At 55.8% G+C, this 14,739-nt stretch overlaps 4 protein-coding genes across 4 annotated transcripts in view; 3 read left to right on the plus strand and 1 right to left on the minus strand.

Annotated features, from left to right (window-relative positions):
* Positions 1 to 1,106, minus strand: part of CHGG_00045 (uncharacterized protein) — a gene marked incomplete at both ends in the record, with an annotated part of 2,074 nt that extends 968 nt beyond the window's left edge. The window contains 3 exons of the mRNA XM_001219265.1: positions 150 to 472; positions 550 to 981; positions 1,065 to 1,106. Of these exons, the coding sequence (XP_001219266.1) occupies positions 150 to 472; positions 550 to 981; positions 1,065 to 1,106 (797 nt within the window). The remainder of the gene's footprint in view (positions 1 to 149; positions 473 to 549; positions 982 to 1,064) is intronic.
* A 671-nt stretch (positions 1,107 to 1,777) lies between these two features.
* On the plus strand, positions 1,778 to 8,308 carry CHGG_00046 (uncharacterized protein; the record flags this gene model as incomplete). Its single annotated transcript, XM_001219266.1, has 3 exons — positions 1,778 to 2,051; positions 2,115 to 4,696; positions 4,751 to 8,308. 3 exons carry the CDS (start codon positions 1,778 to 1,780, stop codon positions 8,306 to 8,308), a joined length of 6,414 nt encoding a protein of 2,137 aa, XP_001219267.1.
* A 3,422-nt stretch (positions 8,309 to 11,730) lies between these two features.
* Positions 11,731 to 12,627, plus strand: CHGG_00047 (NADH-ubiquinone oxidoreductase 23 kDa subunit; the record flags this gene model as incomplete). The annotated part of the gene is made up of 4 exons (XM_001219267.1): positions 11,731 to 12,005; positions 12,065 to 12,092; positions 12,203 to 12,494; positions 12,551 to 12,627. 4 exons carry the CDS (start codon positions 11,731 to 11,733, stop codon positions 12,625 to 12,627), a joined length of 672 nt encoding a protein of 223 aa, XP_001219268.1.
* Positions 12,628 to 13,226: 599 nt separating this feature from the next.
* CHGG_00048 (uncharacterized protein) lies at positions 13,227 to 14,087 on the plus strand (the record flags this gene model as incomplete). The annotated part of the gene is made up of 3 exons (XM_001219268.1): positions 13,227 to 13,457; positions 13,930 to 13,978; positions 14,041 to 14,087. 3 exons carry the CDS (start codon positions 13,227 to 13,229, stop codon positions 14,085 to 14,087), a joined length of 327 nt encoding a protein of 108 aa, XP_001219269.1.
* Positions 14,088 to 14,739: the final 652 nt, after the last annotated feature.

Raw genomic sequence — 14,739 nt, forward strand, 5'->3', positions numbered from 1 at the left:
CTCCATACTCCTTATTTTTATACTGCTCATCTTCATACTCACCACAAGACTCAACCTCATCCTTATTCCCATACTTACCCAGATGGATACCCATATCCCTATCCACAAGCTTTGATACCATCCCCTCATGGTCAATGGTATATACAAACTCATGATCAAACTCGCATTCGTCGTCCACCGGGAGCCCAGCCTCGACTCTTGGGATCAATTTTTCAAGAATGTCGGAGAGAACTTGGACGGTCTCGGCATCGCGGGGCACAATATGGCCGTACCCATGGTCAAACATTCTGGCGCGTTCAGGGTGACACACGTTGTACAGGGCGACTGCGCTTCCAAGAAACGCGTCGTTGCAGCCGAATATGTGAAAGGTAGGGATGTTGATGACAACCCCAACTTGGTCGTAAAGCTGGGCGACGACGCGGTTGTCGCCTTGGAGCTTCAGGGGAGGGGCGCCAGCGATGAAGATGGCAAACTGTGTAATTCGTTAGGCTACTGTGATTACACCTCTGTATGTACGTACCCCCGTGGGAACAGCCTGCGTTGTCTTACCTTGATACGTGGGCGACGGCATTGTTCCTCTGCCAGACGGGCCTCTTCAACGATCACGCTTGCGCCCAACATGGCGCCCTCGGAATAACCGATGATGGCGTCCACTTCGGGGTTCTCGTCGAGGGTTTTGAATACATCACCGAGGGCCTCGCACCAAACCTCTTGGTGCCAATCTTCTCCGTTGCTACATTCCTGGAACATCCGCATGGATTCCTCGGGGTTCAGGCTGGGCGGCAAGTGGCGCAGACGACGGAGGTTTTCGAAATTATCGCCATGGCGCGTGTCAAGGAAGCGGTAGAACGGCCGTGCTCCAAAGTAATCTTCCCACCCTGCCGGTGGCTCAACTTCGTGCTTGCCCTGAGTGTAAGTGAATGACCCCAATCCGCGGTCGCCGAGCTCGTCAGCTAATGGACCCAACTGCACGAGGAAGTTCTAGAATACGAGTGAGCATGTTGACCTGGATGAGGAAAAGGACAGTGGCAATAGCAGCAACACTCAAGAGCCAACAGACATACATTTGCGCTGCCATAAGCACCGGGGAGGCAAAGAAACTTCATTTTGGAAATGAAAGAGTGATGGTGTGTTGGTTGAGAAAAGGTTGGTGTGTTCGTTATAATAAGGTTGGTGTGTTGGTTATAAAAAGGCTGCTGTGTTGGTAAAAGTCTGTGTGGCATATAGGTTGGTTGAAACAAAAAGAAGGGGGGGAAGAGGGAGGGAGGCCATGAATATAAGCTGCGCGCCCACCGACCAAATCAGACCGGCCAATTCAGACCGGCCAAAGCAGTAGAATCAAATCAGACCGGGCAAAGCAGTAGAACCAAATCAGACCGGCCAGATCAGTCAATGGATGGCACAGACCTCTGACTGCGCAGTGAATGTTCAAGGCAGAGGCAGGCTTGGGTACACATGACTGACATATTTTTCAACCTATCATTCTTTTTAATAATAGGTATTAAACGTTTGTTTCCCCTCCTCGTTGCCCGCCTCACAATGCGAGTGTCAAAGCACCTCACATGACCCGCCGGTCTGATTTGGCTGTCTTCGTTGCCTCTCTTCGTCTACTTATTCACCCCTCCCCCCCCCCACCCCCCACCAAGGCAACTTTTTTGCAAACCTTTTCGTTCACTCTTTGCTCGAACCACCGTTCTGTTCTCCCACATATCTGGACCCACCATAATCCCTGGTTCATCCTACTCACACATTCTTCAAGTCTTCATTCATATTTAACATGGCGAACCTCATGGAAATTGCCATTATCGGCATGTCTTGCCGTTTGCCAGATGACATAAAGACTCCTGGTGACTTTTACCGCATGCTATGCCGCAAAAGAGCAGGATGGTCACAAGTGCCCGCCGACCGCTTCAACGCGAAGGCATATCATAACTCGGACCCGAATAAGAAGGGTTGCTTTAACTCTGAAGGTGGCTACTTCATCCAAGACGACATCTACATGTTTGACGCCGGATTCTTCGATATCACCAAGAAGGAAGCTGAGTCAATGGGTAAGTGATGGCGAGGTAAATGGCGACCAGAGAAGCAACTGCTGACCTGACTTTGGCTTCCAGACCCTGCACAGCGGTTGTTGCTAGAATGCGCATATGAAGCCTTGGAGAATGCCGGAGCACCGAAAGAGTCGGTAGCAGGTAAGAAGGTTGGTGTGTTCATCGGCGGTAACTACGGGGAACACCGGGTTGCCAACCTCCGCGACTTGGACAACACCCCAAGCTTCGATGCCACCGGCAACCAAGGAGCCTTCCTCGCCGGTAGGCTGGCTTACTACTTTGACTTACGAGGCCCAACAATTACCGTCGACACTGCGTGCTCGTCCAGCATGCATGCTTTGCACCTCGCTGTGCAGAGTATCCGGTCAGGGGAGTCGGAGCAAGCCATCGTGGGCGCGTCCCACCTCATAACCGACCCGGACATCTGGGCATCCATGGGAAACCTCCGCCTGTTCTCGGCTGACGGCAGGACCCACGCTTTCGACCACCGCGCCAAGTCGGGGTATGCGCGGGGCGAAGGCGCCGGGTGCTTAATCCTGAAGCCGCTGCACCAGGCCCGGGCTGATAATGACCATATCTTTTCCGTCATCACGCACACGGGTATTAGCCACAACGGACGTACCGTCGGCATCGTGGCTCCCTGCCCCGACGCCCAGGAGAAGCTGGTTACCCGAGTGCTCAGGGAGGCGGGCATCCACCCCTGGGAAGTGGGCTTTTTTGAGGCTCACGGAACAGGTACAAAGAAAGGGGACCCGATCGAAGCCAGGGGTATTTACAACGCTGTCGGTCGTTATTTTTCGCCCGAGAACCCGCTCCACATTGGGTCCGTGAAGCCCAATGTTGGCCATCTGGAATGTGCCAGCGGCATCATTTCGATCATCAAGGGAGCTCTCATGCTGTACTACGGTTTCATCCTGCCCAATGCCGACTTCGAGCGGGTAAATGAAGCCATCCCATTGGCGGCGTGGAACATGCGTGTGGCAACACGACAGAAGCCGTGGCCGAGGAACACCAACCGTCTCTGTATCAACAACTTCGGCTTTAGCGGATCCAACTCGACTTGCGTCCTGAGCACTACCCCGAGATGCAGAAGCATTGAAATCGCCGATAACGGCGCCTACAGCCCTCTCAGGCTCTTCGTACTCTCGGCCAACGATGAAACGGCACTTCGCAAGTCCGTGAGCAAACTGGGGATTTGGATCGAACAGCACGCCGAGCTTTACCAAACCACCATGCCGCGGAACCTGGCCTACACACTTTGCCAACGCCGGTCACACTTGCAATGGCGGATGGCCGTTGTTGCGGGCATGTGTAGCGACGTCACCAAGGCCATCAACAGCCACGAGGCCGTCCCGACACGGGCACCCAGCGTGCCTCCTAAAGTGGCATTCGTGTACACTGGGCAGGGCGCCCAGTGGTTTGCCATGGGCCGGGAGCTCATGAAAACGCATCCCGTGTTCCTAGACTCTATCAAACGCGCTGACAATGTACTAGGCGTCTTACGTGCCGATTTCACCGCCTCTGAGGAACTCAACAGAGATGAGGATTCGACCAGGGTCGGCCTGGCCCAGATCAGCCAGCCCATCTGCACCGCAGTGCAGCTAGCCCTAACCGACCTTTTTGCCTCCTTCGGTGTGACGCCCGGCGCCGTCACGGGCCACTCGAGCGGAGAGATTGGAGCGGCTTATGCCGCAGGCGCCTTGACCTTTGTGGACGCCATGACCATCGCTTACTGGAGGGGTCAGGTAGTCATCGAGCTGCGAAACAGCCATCCGCAGCTGAGAGGCGCTATGATGGCGGTGTCTCATAACGCGGACGACATTCAGGAGTTGGTGGAGGCGATGAACCGTATTCATCAACCTCAGGTGACGATCGCTTGCGTGAATTCGCCCATGTCGGTCACTCTGTCCGGTGACGAGGCGGGCATCGACCTGATAGCCGAACACTTGCAGAGCGCCAATATCTTTCATCGGAAGCTTTTCGTTGATGTGGCATACCACTCCCGGCATATGGGCATAATTGCCCCCGCATATAGGTTCTTGATCGGCCTCATTGAACCGTTGGACGGGCGCAACCGCGATGTCCAATTCTTTTCATCGCTCCGTGGCTGCAAGGTTCGCCCTGAGAGGTTGGGACCACGATACTGGGTCGACAATCTCACCGAGGCCGTCCAATTTTCCACGTCCTTGGAGCAGCTCTGCAACGAATACTCGCCCGACATACTCGTAGAGATCGGGCCCCACGCCGCACTCAAGGGGCCCATCCTGCAAGGGATCAAGGAGTTTTTGGGTCCGGCGGCCATGAAGATCTCGTATCTCCCCACCCTGGTCCGCGGCCAGGATGCCACGCGGACATGCCTGGAAACGGCCGGCCAGCTTTTCCTTCACGGCTACCCCCTGAACTTCTTCGAGATCAACCATAACCGCGAAGAGGCAGAGAGGCCGGAGCTGCTTGCAGCCCTGTACACATACCCGTGGTCGCGCCAAAGATACTGCTACGAGTCCAGAATTACCCACCAGCACCGGTTCAAGCCATTCCCAAGATACGACGCGCTGGGCACGTTGGCTGACTGGTCCGATTCTCTAAACCCGACATGGCGAAACATTATCCGCACAGAAGACTTGCCCAAGGTCAGGGAGTACCAGGTTTGTTCCCGCATGGTGTTTCCCATGTCAGTCTTTATCTCCATGGTCTTCCAGGCGTCAGCCCAGACCGCATATATGAACGAGCTATCTACTGTGGCGTTTGAAATCAGGGACCTTGTGGTTTCTGAGCATCTGTACTTGATGGACGACCAAGACGTTGAGGTACTCGTAAGCTTCCAGGCCTCGAATTCAGGGGACAAGAGAAGCCACGGGTTCAAGATTTTGTCCTACGGGCCAACCCAGGAGTGGACGGAGCACTGCACTGGGACTGTGACAGCAATGCCAGACATGCCGGTGTCTGAGCGCCCGGAGATCGACTGTGGCTCAAAGCTGTATGCATCCGAGCTAAAGGAATATCATGAAGAAGAGGTGTATTTCAGGCTGATGGGAAAGGGGTTCACATACCCAGAGGCTTTCAGGACCTTGACCAATGTCAGAGTGAAGGAGCACCAAGTGACGGGGGTGTCAGATCTTCGCGAGCTCTTCATCATGGACGACCTCCACTACGGAGCTCACCCGGGTATCGTCGAGTCCATGCTCCAGGCAACGTTATTCACCCACAAGAACGAGGATGGCAGGCCGTCTGAGGTACCATGCCTCCTGTCCTCGATCCGTCACATAGCTATTGTTGCGGATTGGCGCCCGAGTCTGGGCAACCAGACGGCTGTGAAAGCAACTCTGGATGAAAACAGGGCTTCTTCCACGGTGGAACTCTTTGGCGCCATTGGTAATGTGGCCGTGGGGTCGGCGGCCGTTTCCATGCTGGGCGTGAGGTTCAAGGCGTTGGTGCCCTTCCCGCCGAAAGCCCCACCGCGCGAGTTGTGCTTCAAGATGCATTGGGACCAACTGGACGAGGGCGCGTTGGACATGAACTCAGCCGTGCCCAGGGTCGGAAAGGATACGCCAATCTTCGTGGCCGTTGTCACTCGATTCAACGAGAACGTCTTCAACGACCCATTCATGTGGAGCTTGGTCCTGCATCTGAATAACACGGTGCGTGCCGGCTTGCGCCGGGCTTTATGGATGTGGCCAGTCCCCTACGACTACCCTTGGGATTGGAGTAGCTGCTTTGTCATTATTCCCGAACTGGACACGGCTGCAATCTACTCTGCTGACCACTGTCACATCCCGATCAATATCGTCACGAAGATACTCACTGAGTCCCGTGGCGTCATGTGGGTGACGAAAGGGGCTTATCGCATTCCACAGACGCCGACTGTGAACTTAGGTCTCGGTTTGGTCCGGACAGCCCGCTCGGAAAGGGGCGCGGTCGCAAGCACGCTCGACTTGGATCCTGGTTACAACACCTCCATCGATCTACAAGCCAAGCTGGTCGTTGACGCATTCGCCCTATCGGTGCTCTCGGAAAATCCAGAGGCTGAGATGGAGTTTGCCGAAGTGGACGGGAAGCTTGTCGTTCCCCGGATTCTTCCCGACCCTGAACTCAATCTGGACGTCCACCGCTCCTTGGGCCACGCCGTGCCATATCTCCAAGCATATGAGCCATCTCGCCGGCTGCAACTTCACCGTGGCACAGATGCCTCTTCTCCCGAGGACCTCTATTTCGAGGACAGCTGCTTTGGCGTGTTGGGGGCGGACGAAGTTGAGATTAAGGTCCATGCGACTGCTCTATCAGTCGACGACGTCACAACAGGGACCGTGGACGAGCCAGGCGCGACCATTCACCGCAGCTGCGCCGGCTATGTCACCCGTATTGGTGCACAGGTCGATGACATCTCCGTGGGACAGAAGGTTTGCGCCCTCACCAACAGTCCCTACGCGACCTACGTTCGGGCAAGCTCTACTAGTGTCGCACTCCTCCCAGACGGCATCGACATGGAGGTGGCTGCGTGCATCCCCGTCCACTTCCTCCCCGTACATTACGCCTTCAAAGAGATTGCCCGAGTCAAGCGATTCGACCGTGTGCTCATCCAAGTCTCGGGGCCCATCGGATTTGCCGCACTTAGGGTGGCGCACAAGTTCGGGGCCGACTACTATGCTCTAGTCACGAACGATGAGCACCAGATACTGGTAGAGACAATATTGCCGTCCAACCGCGTCCTTGACGCACGAAACATCCATCTGGCCGAGCAGATTTGGGAGGTCACGGAGGGCCGGGGGATGGATGTCTGTTTGGCCATATCAGGGTGCGAAAATGGCAGCACGTGGGAGTGCCTCCGTGCTTTTGGGATATTTGTTGAGATCAAGGGGCCAGGTAATCACAAGAGGACGCAAGCCCACCTGCGCGCAAACACGGTCTTCGCGTCCGTCGACATGCTCAGTATTGCTGTCGAGTATCCGGAAGATATGAAGGAAGCCTTGACGGAGGTTGTCTCCAACTTTGACGCGGGCGAACTTTCGCCGGGCATCTGCATCACAACGTTTATGATCTCGAGCCTGCCCGAGGGGATAGCACTGATACGGGACGGTTATATGGCCCACGTGGTGATTGCGACACAGGAGGGGGATGAATCGGTGATGACCCTGAAGGAAAAGTCGGGCGACTTGTTCCAAAGCCCAGGGACCCATATCATTGTCGGTGGAACGGGCGGCTTGGGTCGATCCGTGGCTAAATACATGATCCGGAACGGCGCACGCACTATTGCGCTGCTTTCGAGAAGTGGTGGCGAAGACGTGATTGACCATCTGCGAGACGAGATGACACAATACGGAGCCGATGTGTTTGTGTTGAGGTGCGATGTTAGCAAACTTCACCATGTCCGGCGAGACATTTACTATTGTGCGAAGCATCTGCCCCCGATTCGCGGCGTGGTCCACGCTGCAATGGTGCTTCGGGACGGTCTACTCGAAAACATGACCGGTCAAGATTACTACGACGTCATCGCGCCAAAGGCACACGGCGCATGCAACCTTGATATTGCCCTTGCATGGATGGGCATCAAAGTGGATTATTTTGTCGCCTTCTCCTCAGCGGCGGGCATCATCGGCAGCCGCGGACAGGCCGCTTACGCTGCTGCAAACACCTTCCTCGACTCGCTAATGGAATCGCGGAGACACCGGGGTTTGCCCGGCAACTCGCTGGATCTGACCGCGGTCACAGGGGTCGGGTACCTTGCTGAAAACGCCAACAGGGAGAGGGAAATCCTGCGCAACTTTGGGGACGAGACGCTTGACGAAGCGGAGGTCTTGGCGCTTCTCTCAGCCGCCGTCCGTGGTGTTGCTCCCTGTCAAACCCTGACAGGGCTGAAGTTGCATCTTGGCAGCGATGGCCAATGGCCCTACTTCGCCAACGACGCCCGCTTTGCGTATTTGAAGGCCGAAGGCTTGGCAGCCGCCGAGGAGGAAGGACTCGTGGTGAAGGAAGATGTGTCTCCGGGGGAGGCGTTCCGGGGGGCAAGGTCGGACGAGGAGGCAGCATATGTTGCGGCCCGGGGTCTTGCAGAGAAGCTTTCGGAGGTCTTGAGCGTTGCGGTGGAGGATGTGGATGTCGACAGAAACATCACGTCGTACGGGTTAGACTCGCTCACGGCTATTGAGCTTCGGAATTGGATCGCTAAGGAGCTTCGTGTCAATCTCCAGATTTTGGAGCTGTTGTCGAGCGGGACCCTCAGCGATCTGGCAGCGTTGATTGTGCAGAAGGCAAAGTCGTGATGATCGGGGGGTGAAATAGGCAGAGAAAAAGCAAAAAGCAAAAAAGTAGAAAAAAAAAAGAGGAAGAAGGCAAAGAGCCCCCAAAAAAAGAAAAAAAATTAGAATGAATTGTGTTAGAAGATTCACTGAATCGGTTTTGTTGAATGAGAGGATCAAGGAATTCATAGATTAATAGCTAATTAGCTACTTAAAGAAGAGAAAAGAAATAATAAAGTTAGAAAGTTAAGACTTCCGTAACTTTTGCTTGTGGTGTGCCACCCTCGCCCGCGCCGCTCAACATTGGCCCTTGGGCAGCAACGAGTGTTTGGTGGGGTGAAGTGACAAAGGGCGCCCCTCTGTCCTTCCCAGCCGGCGAGAACGTTTTCCTCAAAGCCAATCTTGAGCGAAAATCTTTTGGATTAGTAGGCAACCTGATTCTAGCCAGGTTGGCAAGTGAATCGATAAAAAGAAACACCGCGGACATTCACACAGCCTCAAAGTGCTGACGATTTCGGCCACGCACCGCCCCGCGGTTTGGGCGACGTCATCGGCCTCTGATTGTCGGGTGGCTTGGCGGCTGGAGACCGAAAGAACCCAGTCACGGTGGACACAGCTTTTTGGGACACCTTTGAAGCGAAGACATCGGACGGGCACGAGCCAAGATTGAACAAATACAACCCGAATAATCTTTAGTTATCTGCAACCAGTGTTTGGCACCTCGATTTTGACTTTGCTACCGACCGTTGCGACTCAAAGGATTGATTTCGCGATTTTCCCGCGCCAGTCCGCTCCAAAGTCCCCACCTGTGCACTCGCGAGCTTTCGCAATTCGGAGTTGGAAATGGGGGCCAGGCCAACGCCGCAACCCGAAGCAAGGTCGCTCTCAACCATCAACTACTTGGCAGCAAACCCGCCTCAGTACCCCCATCACCCCGAGGTACGCGAGTCCCTTACATTATACATCTCCCGGGTGCCCGGCACACAAGGTGCGTGATGGCGTGAGAAGTGGAATAATACACACAGCTGTTGCTGACCGCCGCCAACCGCTGCCTAGACATTATCCTCTCGACATTTAAACCCCAAAAGAAAAACGTGACCGGCGAAGACATTACGACCGCCCTCTACTATATCCACCTCGATGCACCAGAGGACCGTTTTCTCGCCGCCCCGCAACGGCCCGAGGATGGGGCCTCGCCCCGATCCAGTAGCGAAAGTACGAGGAGTGCGATCCCCAGAAAGCCGTTGCCTACATCTGCCAGAACGCTAGGACCGGAAAACGGGGCTCTCATCAACAACGTTGTGCCATCGTCGCCTTCAGTTTCTCGAGGCTCAACCCTCCAAGCGACTGCCAACGACAGCGCCGTGCCGTTCCCCGGCCCCGAACCACAGCCCCGGGCTAGCGCCGATGTCGATGACTACCGCGAAAACCCGATGTTTCGAAACCGACGATCTGGAGGGCCGCCCGCGGCGTCCGATGTAGTTTCTCGGCCAAAACCGATGTCCGCCGCGATATATAGGAAGCCTTTAAGCCCTACGGTATTGGAGGCGCCGGGAAACATTCACTCTACCGGTGTTGATGCAGCGCCCAACACTGCGTCGCAGCGCCGTCCAGTCACGCCGGTATCGCAGGACACACCGGATGCGCACCCCCCTGGCCAACCCGTACCTGTCTCCTCACCACCTCCCCGGCTGCAACCAGCCAAACCGGCGCCGCTAGGGAAGTTAGGGGCTCGTCCATGCTCGGTGGCATTTTCACTTACCGTGATCCGGAAAGATCCCACCTCGGGAACGCAGTGCAACGTTGGCACCATCTCATCGTTCCAGACGAACGTGCCCACGCCGGAGACAGCCGATCCAACCCTTAACCCCGACAACATGGGCGACCTACTAGCCCATGCGCAAAAGATCAGCGTCCGGCTCGAAACCTCTGGTTACGCGAAGTACCGCGACATGCCAAGCAAGGCAGATGTGGATGCTTACCGGCCGACTTCGGGACATTCGTTTTCTCAGCAAGTGATGCAACGCTCTCAGCCTGGTGCGGCCGTAGGAAGGAAGGGTCCGGTCTCGCAATCGGCTTGGAAGCCAGCGGAAGAGGGGTTTACACGTCAGGTCGTCATGTCGTACGGCGGCGGCTGGAAGTCGAACTTCAAAAAAGCCTTTCAGCGCAGGGAGCGTCCCGGCAGTCCAGTCCACGGCTTAGGAGGGTCCCCCGAGGATGCTGCAGCGCCAAAGTCCTTTCATGCGCGGCACGGCAGTGCATCGACCATTGGCTCGATAGACTCGACGGATGGCAGGCATTCGCCCACGCTGATTATCCCAGCCAGGGCCCCGGATTGAAATCCAAAAGGGTTACGTCTTCCTAAGCCCCTGGGATGGCCGGTGCGAGTTCCGGACAAGTGCCGACGGCCGGAGCCTCAGGTGCCGCCACGTGCTGGACCCGGCCAGCGCAGGGATTGATCCCCGCGAGGTCGCGCAGAGTATCCGAGATGCGCAGGCGATGGGCCGTTCACGCAGCGACGAGTTATCCTCGGTCTTGGTGGGCGCGAAGCCCGTCAGCGAATTGCGATTCAGCTTACCCCACGGGCCTGGCCACCGGGCCTCCCAGCGAGATGGCACGTCCAAGGGTGCCTTGTCAGGACAGTTCAGCAAACTGTTACGTCATAGGTCACGGAGCAGTGACGAGGAATCCGACGAAGACGAAGACTTTGGGTATGGCGACAATAGCACCCCGATAAATCTCAGGCTCGGACAAGAGCACGCCGGTGGGGGAAGTGGGGGGAAGAGGGCTAAATTAGGGAAGCTCATCATCCACGACGAGGGTTTGAAGATGCTGGACTTGGTCGTGGCAGCCAACATCGGAGTGTGGTGGAACACGTGGGGTCGGGTGTTGTTACAATAATGTTGCCCCATGGAGGATAATACCCAAACATTTAGAGCTAGTATTTGAACGTAAAGTTTTTACAGATCTTGTTGGCAGAAGAGAATATTTGCATCCATGCATCCATGCATCCATCGGCAGTGAGAATGCTTTCTTGGCGCAGTCGGCGGGGAACACAGGCGAACAGCGGACACAGTCACGTGCATTATTATGGGTCAGAACACCAGCCTTCTCCAATCAGCTCCCTGGAAATGTAATCGCGCCAAATCCCCGAACCCTTTGCAGCTTGCTTCAAGCTCCAAGTTGGACGACGTCAAGTGCCACCGGGTGCTCAGAAAATCGCCTTCCACCTCATCACTCTTCAACACGCCCGAAAACTGGCCGAGGCCGGCTGCATCGACGTAATTGACCTTTAAATAGGACAGTTCACCATTCAAGTCGTATTTCTGACTCCGCGCACCTGCCCGAAGTTTGCGCGAAAAGGCCCGCCGCCAACGATCAAACTCCGCCCAATCCCGTCGCTCGACTCGCTCGTCGCTCCGGCTCCGGCCTCTATCATTGACACCATGATTGCGCCGTCTGCCGCCTCACTAGGCGCCCGCCAGATGTCCATGGTGCGGGTTCCTTCGACCCTCTTCCGCACAGTCCCTTCGCAAATGTTGGTCGCGAGGAGGGGTTATGCGACACCCGCTGGCCCCCCACCCAAGAATTTCCGCCTGAAGCCGCCGACAACGTGGGATCAAGAAAAAGAAAGCACATTCGACAAGGTCGGAAAGTACTTCCTTTTGACCGAGATGTTTCGGGGCATGTACATCCTGATGGAGCAATTCTTCAGGCCACCGTGGGTACTTTCCCACCCAACTGGGACATGTCCGAATCATGCTGACGAGGTGGCGGCAGGTACACGATCTATTACCCCTTCGAAAAGGTGCGTTGTCATATGGGATAGACACGGCCTGTGTACAATGCTGGCTAGCATTAGGGGACTTGGCCGGACAGTTGCCAATTGAGGTTGGCGGAGCGCTGACGCCTGTACAGGGTCCCATTTCTCCCCGTTTCCGCGGAGAACACGCTTTACGCCGGTACCCCTCGGGTGAGGAGAGATGCATTGCCTGCAAGCTGTGCGAGGCCGTTTGCCCCGCCCAGGCCATCACGATTGAGGCCGAGGAGCGTGCCGACGGCTCCAGGCGAACAACTCGCTACGATATTGACATGACCAAGTGCATCTACTGCGGTTTCTGTCAAGAGTCATGTCCTGTCGACGCTATCGTCGAATCCCCGAACGCCGAGTATGCTACCGAGACTCGCGAGGAGCTCCTCTACAACAAGGGTACAGCCCAGTCGCACTTCCCTCAAATTGCCGTGCCCGTGGCTAACACGCAACAGAGAAATTGCTTTCTAACGGAGACAAATGGGAGCCCGAGCTGGCGGCTGCCATCAGGGCAGACGCTCCCTACAGATAATCACCGCTGTGCAGATTTTTGGACTGTTCCGGGTTGGGGATTCGATGCCACAAAATTGTAGGCAGTGTTGTTGTACATACCGTTTTATACAAAAGCAAACGCAACAGACAATTGCTTTCCTTTGTTGCTCTCTTGAGAACTGCTTGTCGATGTTGACTCACCCTATCACCCACTGTCCAGAAAACGGAAGCTCAACATCGTCGTATATGAGGCTAACCTCGTTTCCATCGTCCATGTCTCTTGTTGTCGACAAGTCAAATAGAAGAACCCGAAAACATCCAAGGTAACGGAGAACATTGTACTGGGCTCACGGATTTCCCTTGATTCCGCCCATCCCTCGAGCATCCCTCCCTGGGAGTTTGCGTTGTGGTCGGCTCGGCTTGGGGTCACGTGATGGAGCACGAACCACCCAGCTGGAGTTGAGCTTGGCGCATGCGCTCCGAGCTCCGTTGTGCATCCCGGCTTTCAGCGAGAAATTTATCGGCCAAAGCAGCGTCAACACTCGATTCCCCTGCACCCTTGATCCAACGTTCACTCCTCGGCCCAATTGCGATCCCCACGACGACCACACTTCCCAGGAAATCGAACCAACTGACAGCATGCTCCGTACCACCATCCTCCGATCCGCCGCTGCCGCGACACGGACCGCCGCTCGCCCTTTCCCCGCCGTTGCTTCCAGGAGATTGGCCATCGCCCCGGCGTCGAGAACGACCTCCTTTGTGCCCAAGGTAGCGGCGTGGCAAGCGGTGCGATGCTACGCCTCGGGCAGCTCCCTCGACAAGACCGAGGTTTATGAGCGCATCAAGCAGCTCCTATCCGGCTTTGACAAGGTTCGTCTGCCTTCCTGTTCAATCTCGACCGTTGGATCATGAGGGGCAAGGTGCACATCCGTGGCCGCGCATCTCCGGTGTGGGGGCCGAGGGCCAAACTCCCCTCGGCTTTGCTTGATCCAGGATTCAGCTGTGTGATTCGAAAGCTAACTCGGTCGCTCTAGGTCAACGACCCCAGCAACGTGAGTGCTACTACCTAGCTTCCCCCGCCGAGGACCCGTTGTCCCGAACCCGAGCGCCCCAGTGCTTTTAGAGTCTAACATGGCCTGCCTTCCACGTGACAGATTAAAGAGACCGCACACTTCGCCAACGACTTGGGCTTGGACAGCTTAGACACCGTTGAGGTCGTGATGGCTATCGAGGAGGTATGTTTGACTGTCCCGCTTTACTGGTGGTGGGGCCGCGGTCTTGCGGCCCCCAAAGATATGTGCTACGAAACGTGTCGCAGCGCTGACAGCCAACCCTAATACAGGAGTTCAGCATCGAGATCCCTGACAAGGACGCCGACACCATCCACAGCGGTAAGTTCTCACCCGTCGGGGCTCTTGCTGGCCGAGACGCTGACATCGGTGCCGGGGAACAGTGGACAAGGCCGTCGAGTACATCCTCAGCCAGCCGGACGCCAACTAAGCTTTTCGCATCTCTTGCATGTACCATATCTGGCCGTAACAGCACGCAGCATGCCACGCCGCTCCCTGGTCGGTTAGAGAGGGTGTTGGAGCCGGGGCAGCCGTAATACTCAAAACTTCATGTGGACTTGGCCTGCTTGGGTGTATTTATGTGTCTTGTGGGGCGATATCCCAACTCCGATAGATGAGAATGAAGGAATCGTTTGCCCGCTCAGCTTCCCCACACTGCGTGCAGTCAAGGATGTTGTCTATCGAGGAGCTGCCGGACTGTGGAACCTTGCTGGGTGTTCTGATCCATCCCCTGCCGAGCGTCCGCCTCACGCAGGTAACAAGCCCTGCTAACTAATAACATCTTTTACATCATGGTCAAGATTACTGGTTGATGGATTTGAGATTATTTGAATTAGACGTTTTCCTCCCTAGTCCCATCCATGTGCGCCATCCACCTACCGGAAACGCCCTCTTGCAACCGTCTATACAAGAATATCCTGACACTCCCCTCCGAGGCAAAAAGAAGGAAATACAACGTCGTCAACTGCCGAGTTGTCGATGCCTTTTGGGATATCTAACGCCGAGCCGGGTGTTCTGAGGGATACGTCCCATCACTATGTTTGGGCGTGTTGAAAGAGGTTAATGCACTCCGTTGCTATGTC

The sequence above is a fragment of the Chaetomium globosum genome, genomic scaffold (assembly GCF_000143365.1).
Source record: "Chaetomium globosum CBS 148.51 scaffold_1 genomic scaffold, whole genome shotgun sequence".
In the NCBI taxonomy this organism is placed as follows: Eukaryota; Fungi; Ascomycota; class Sordariomycetes; order Sordariales; family Chaetomiaceae; genus Chaetomium; species Chaetomium globosum.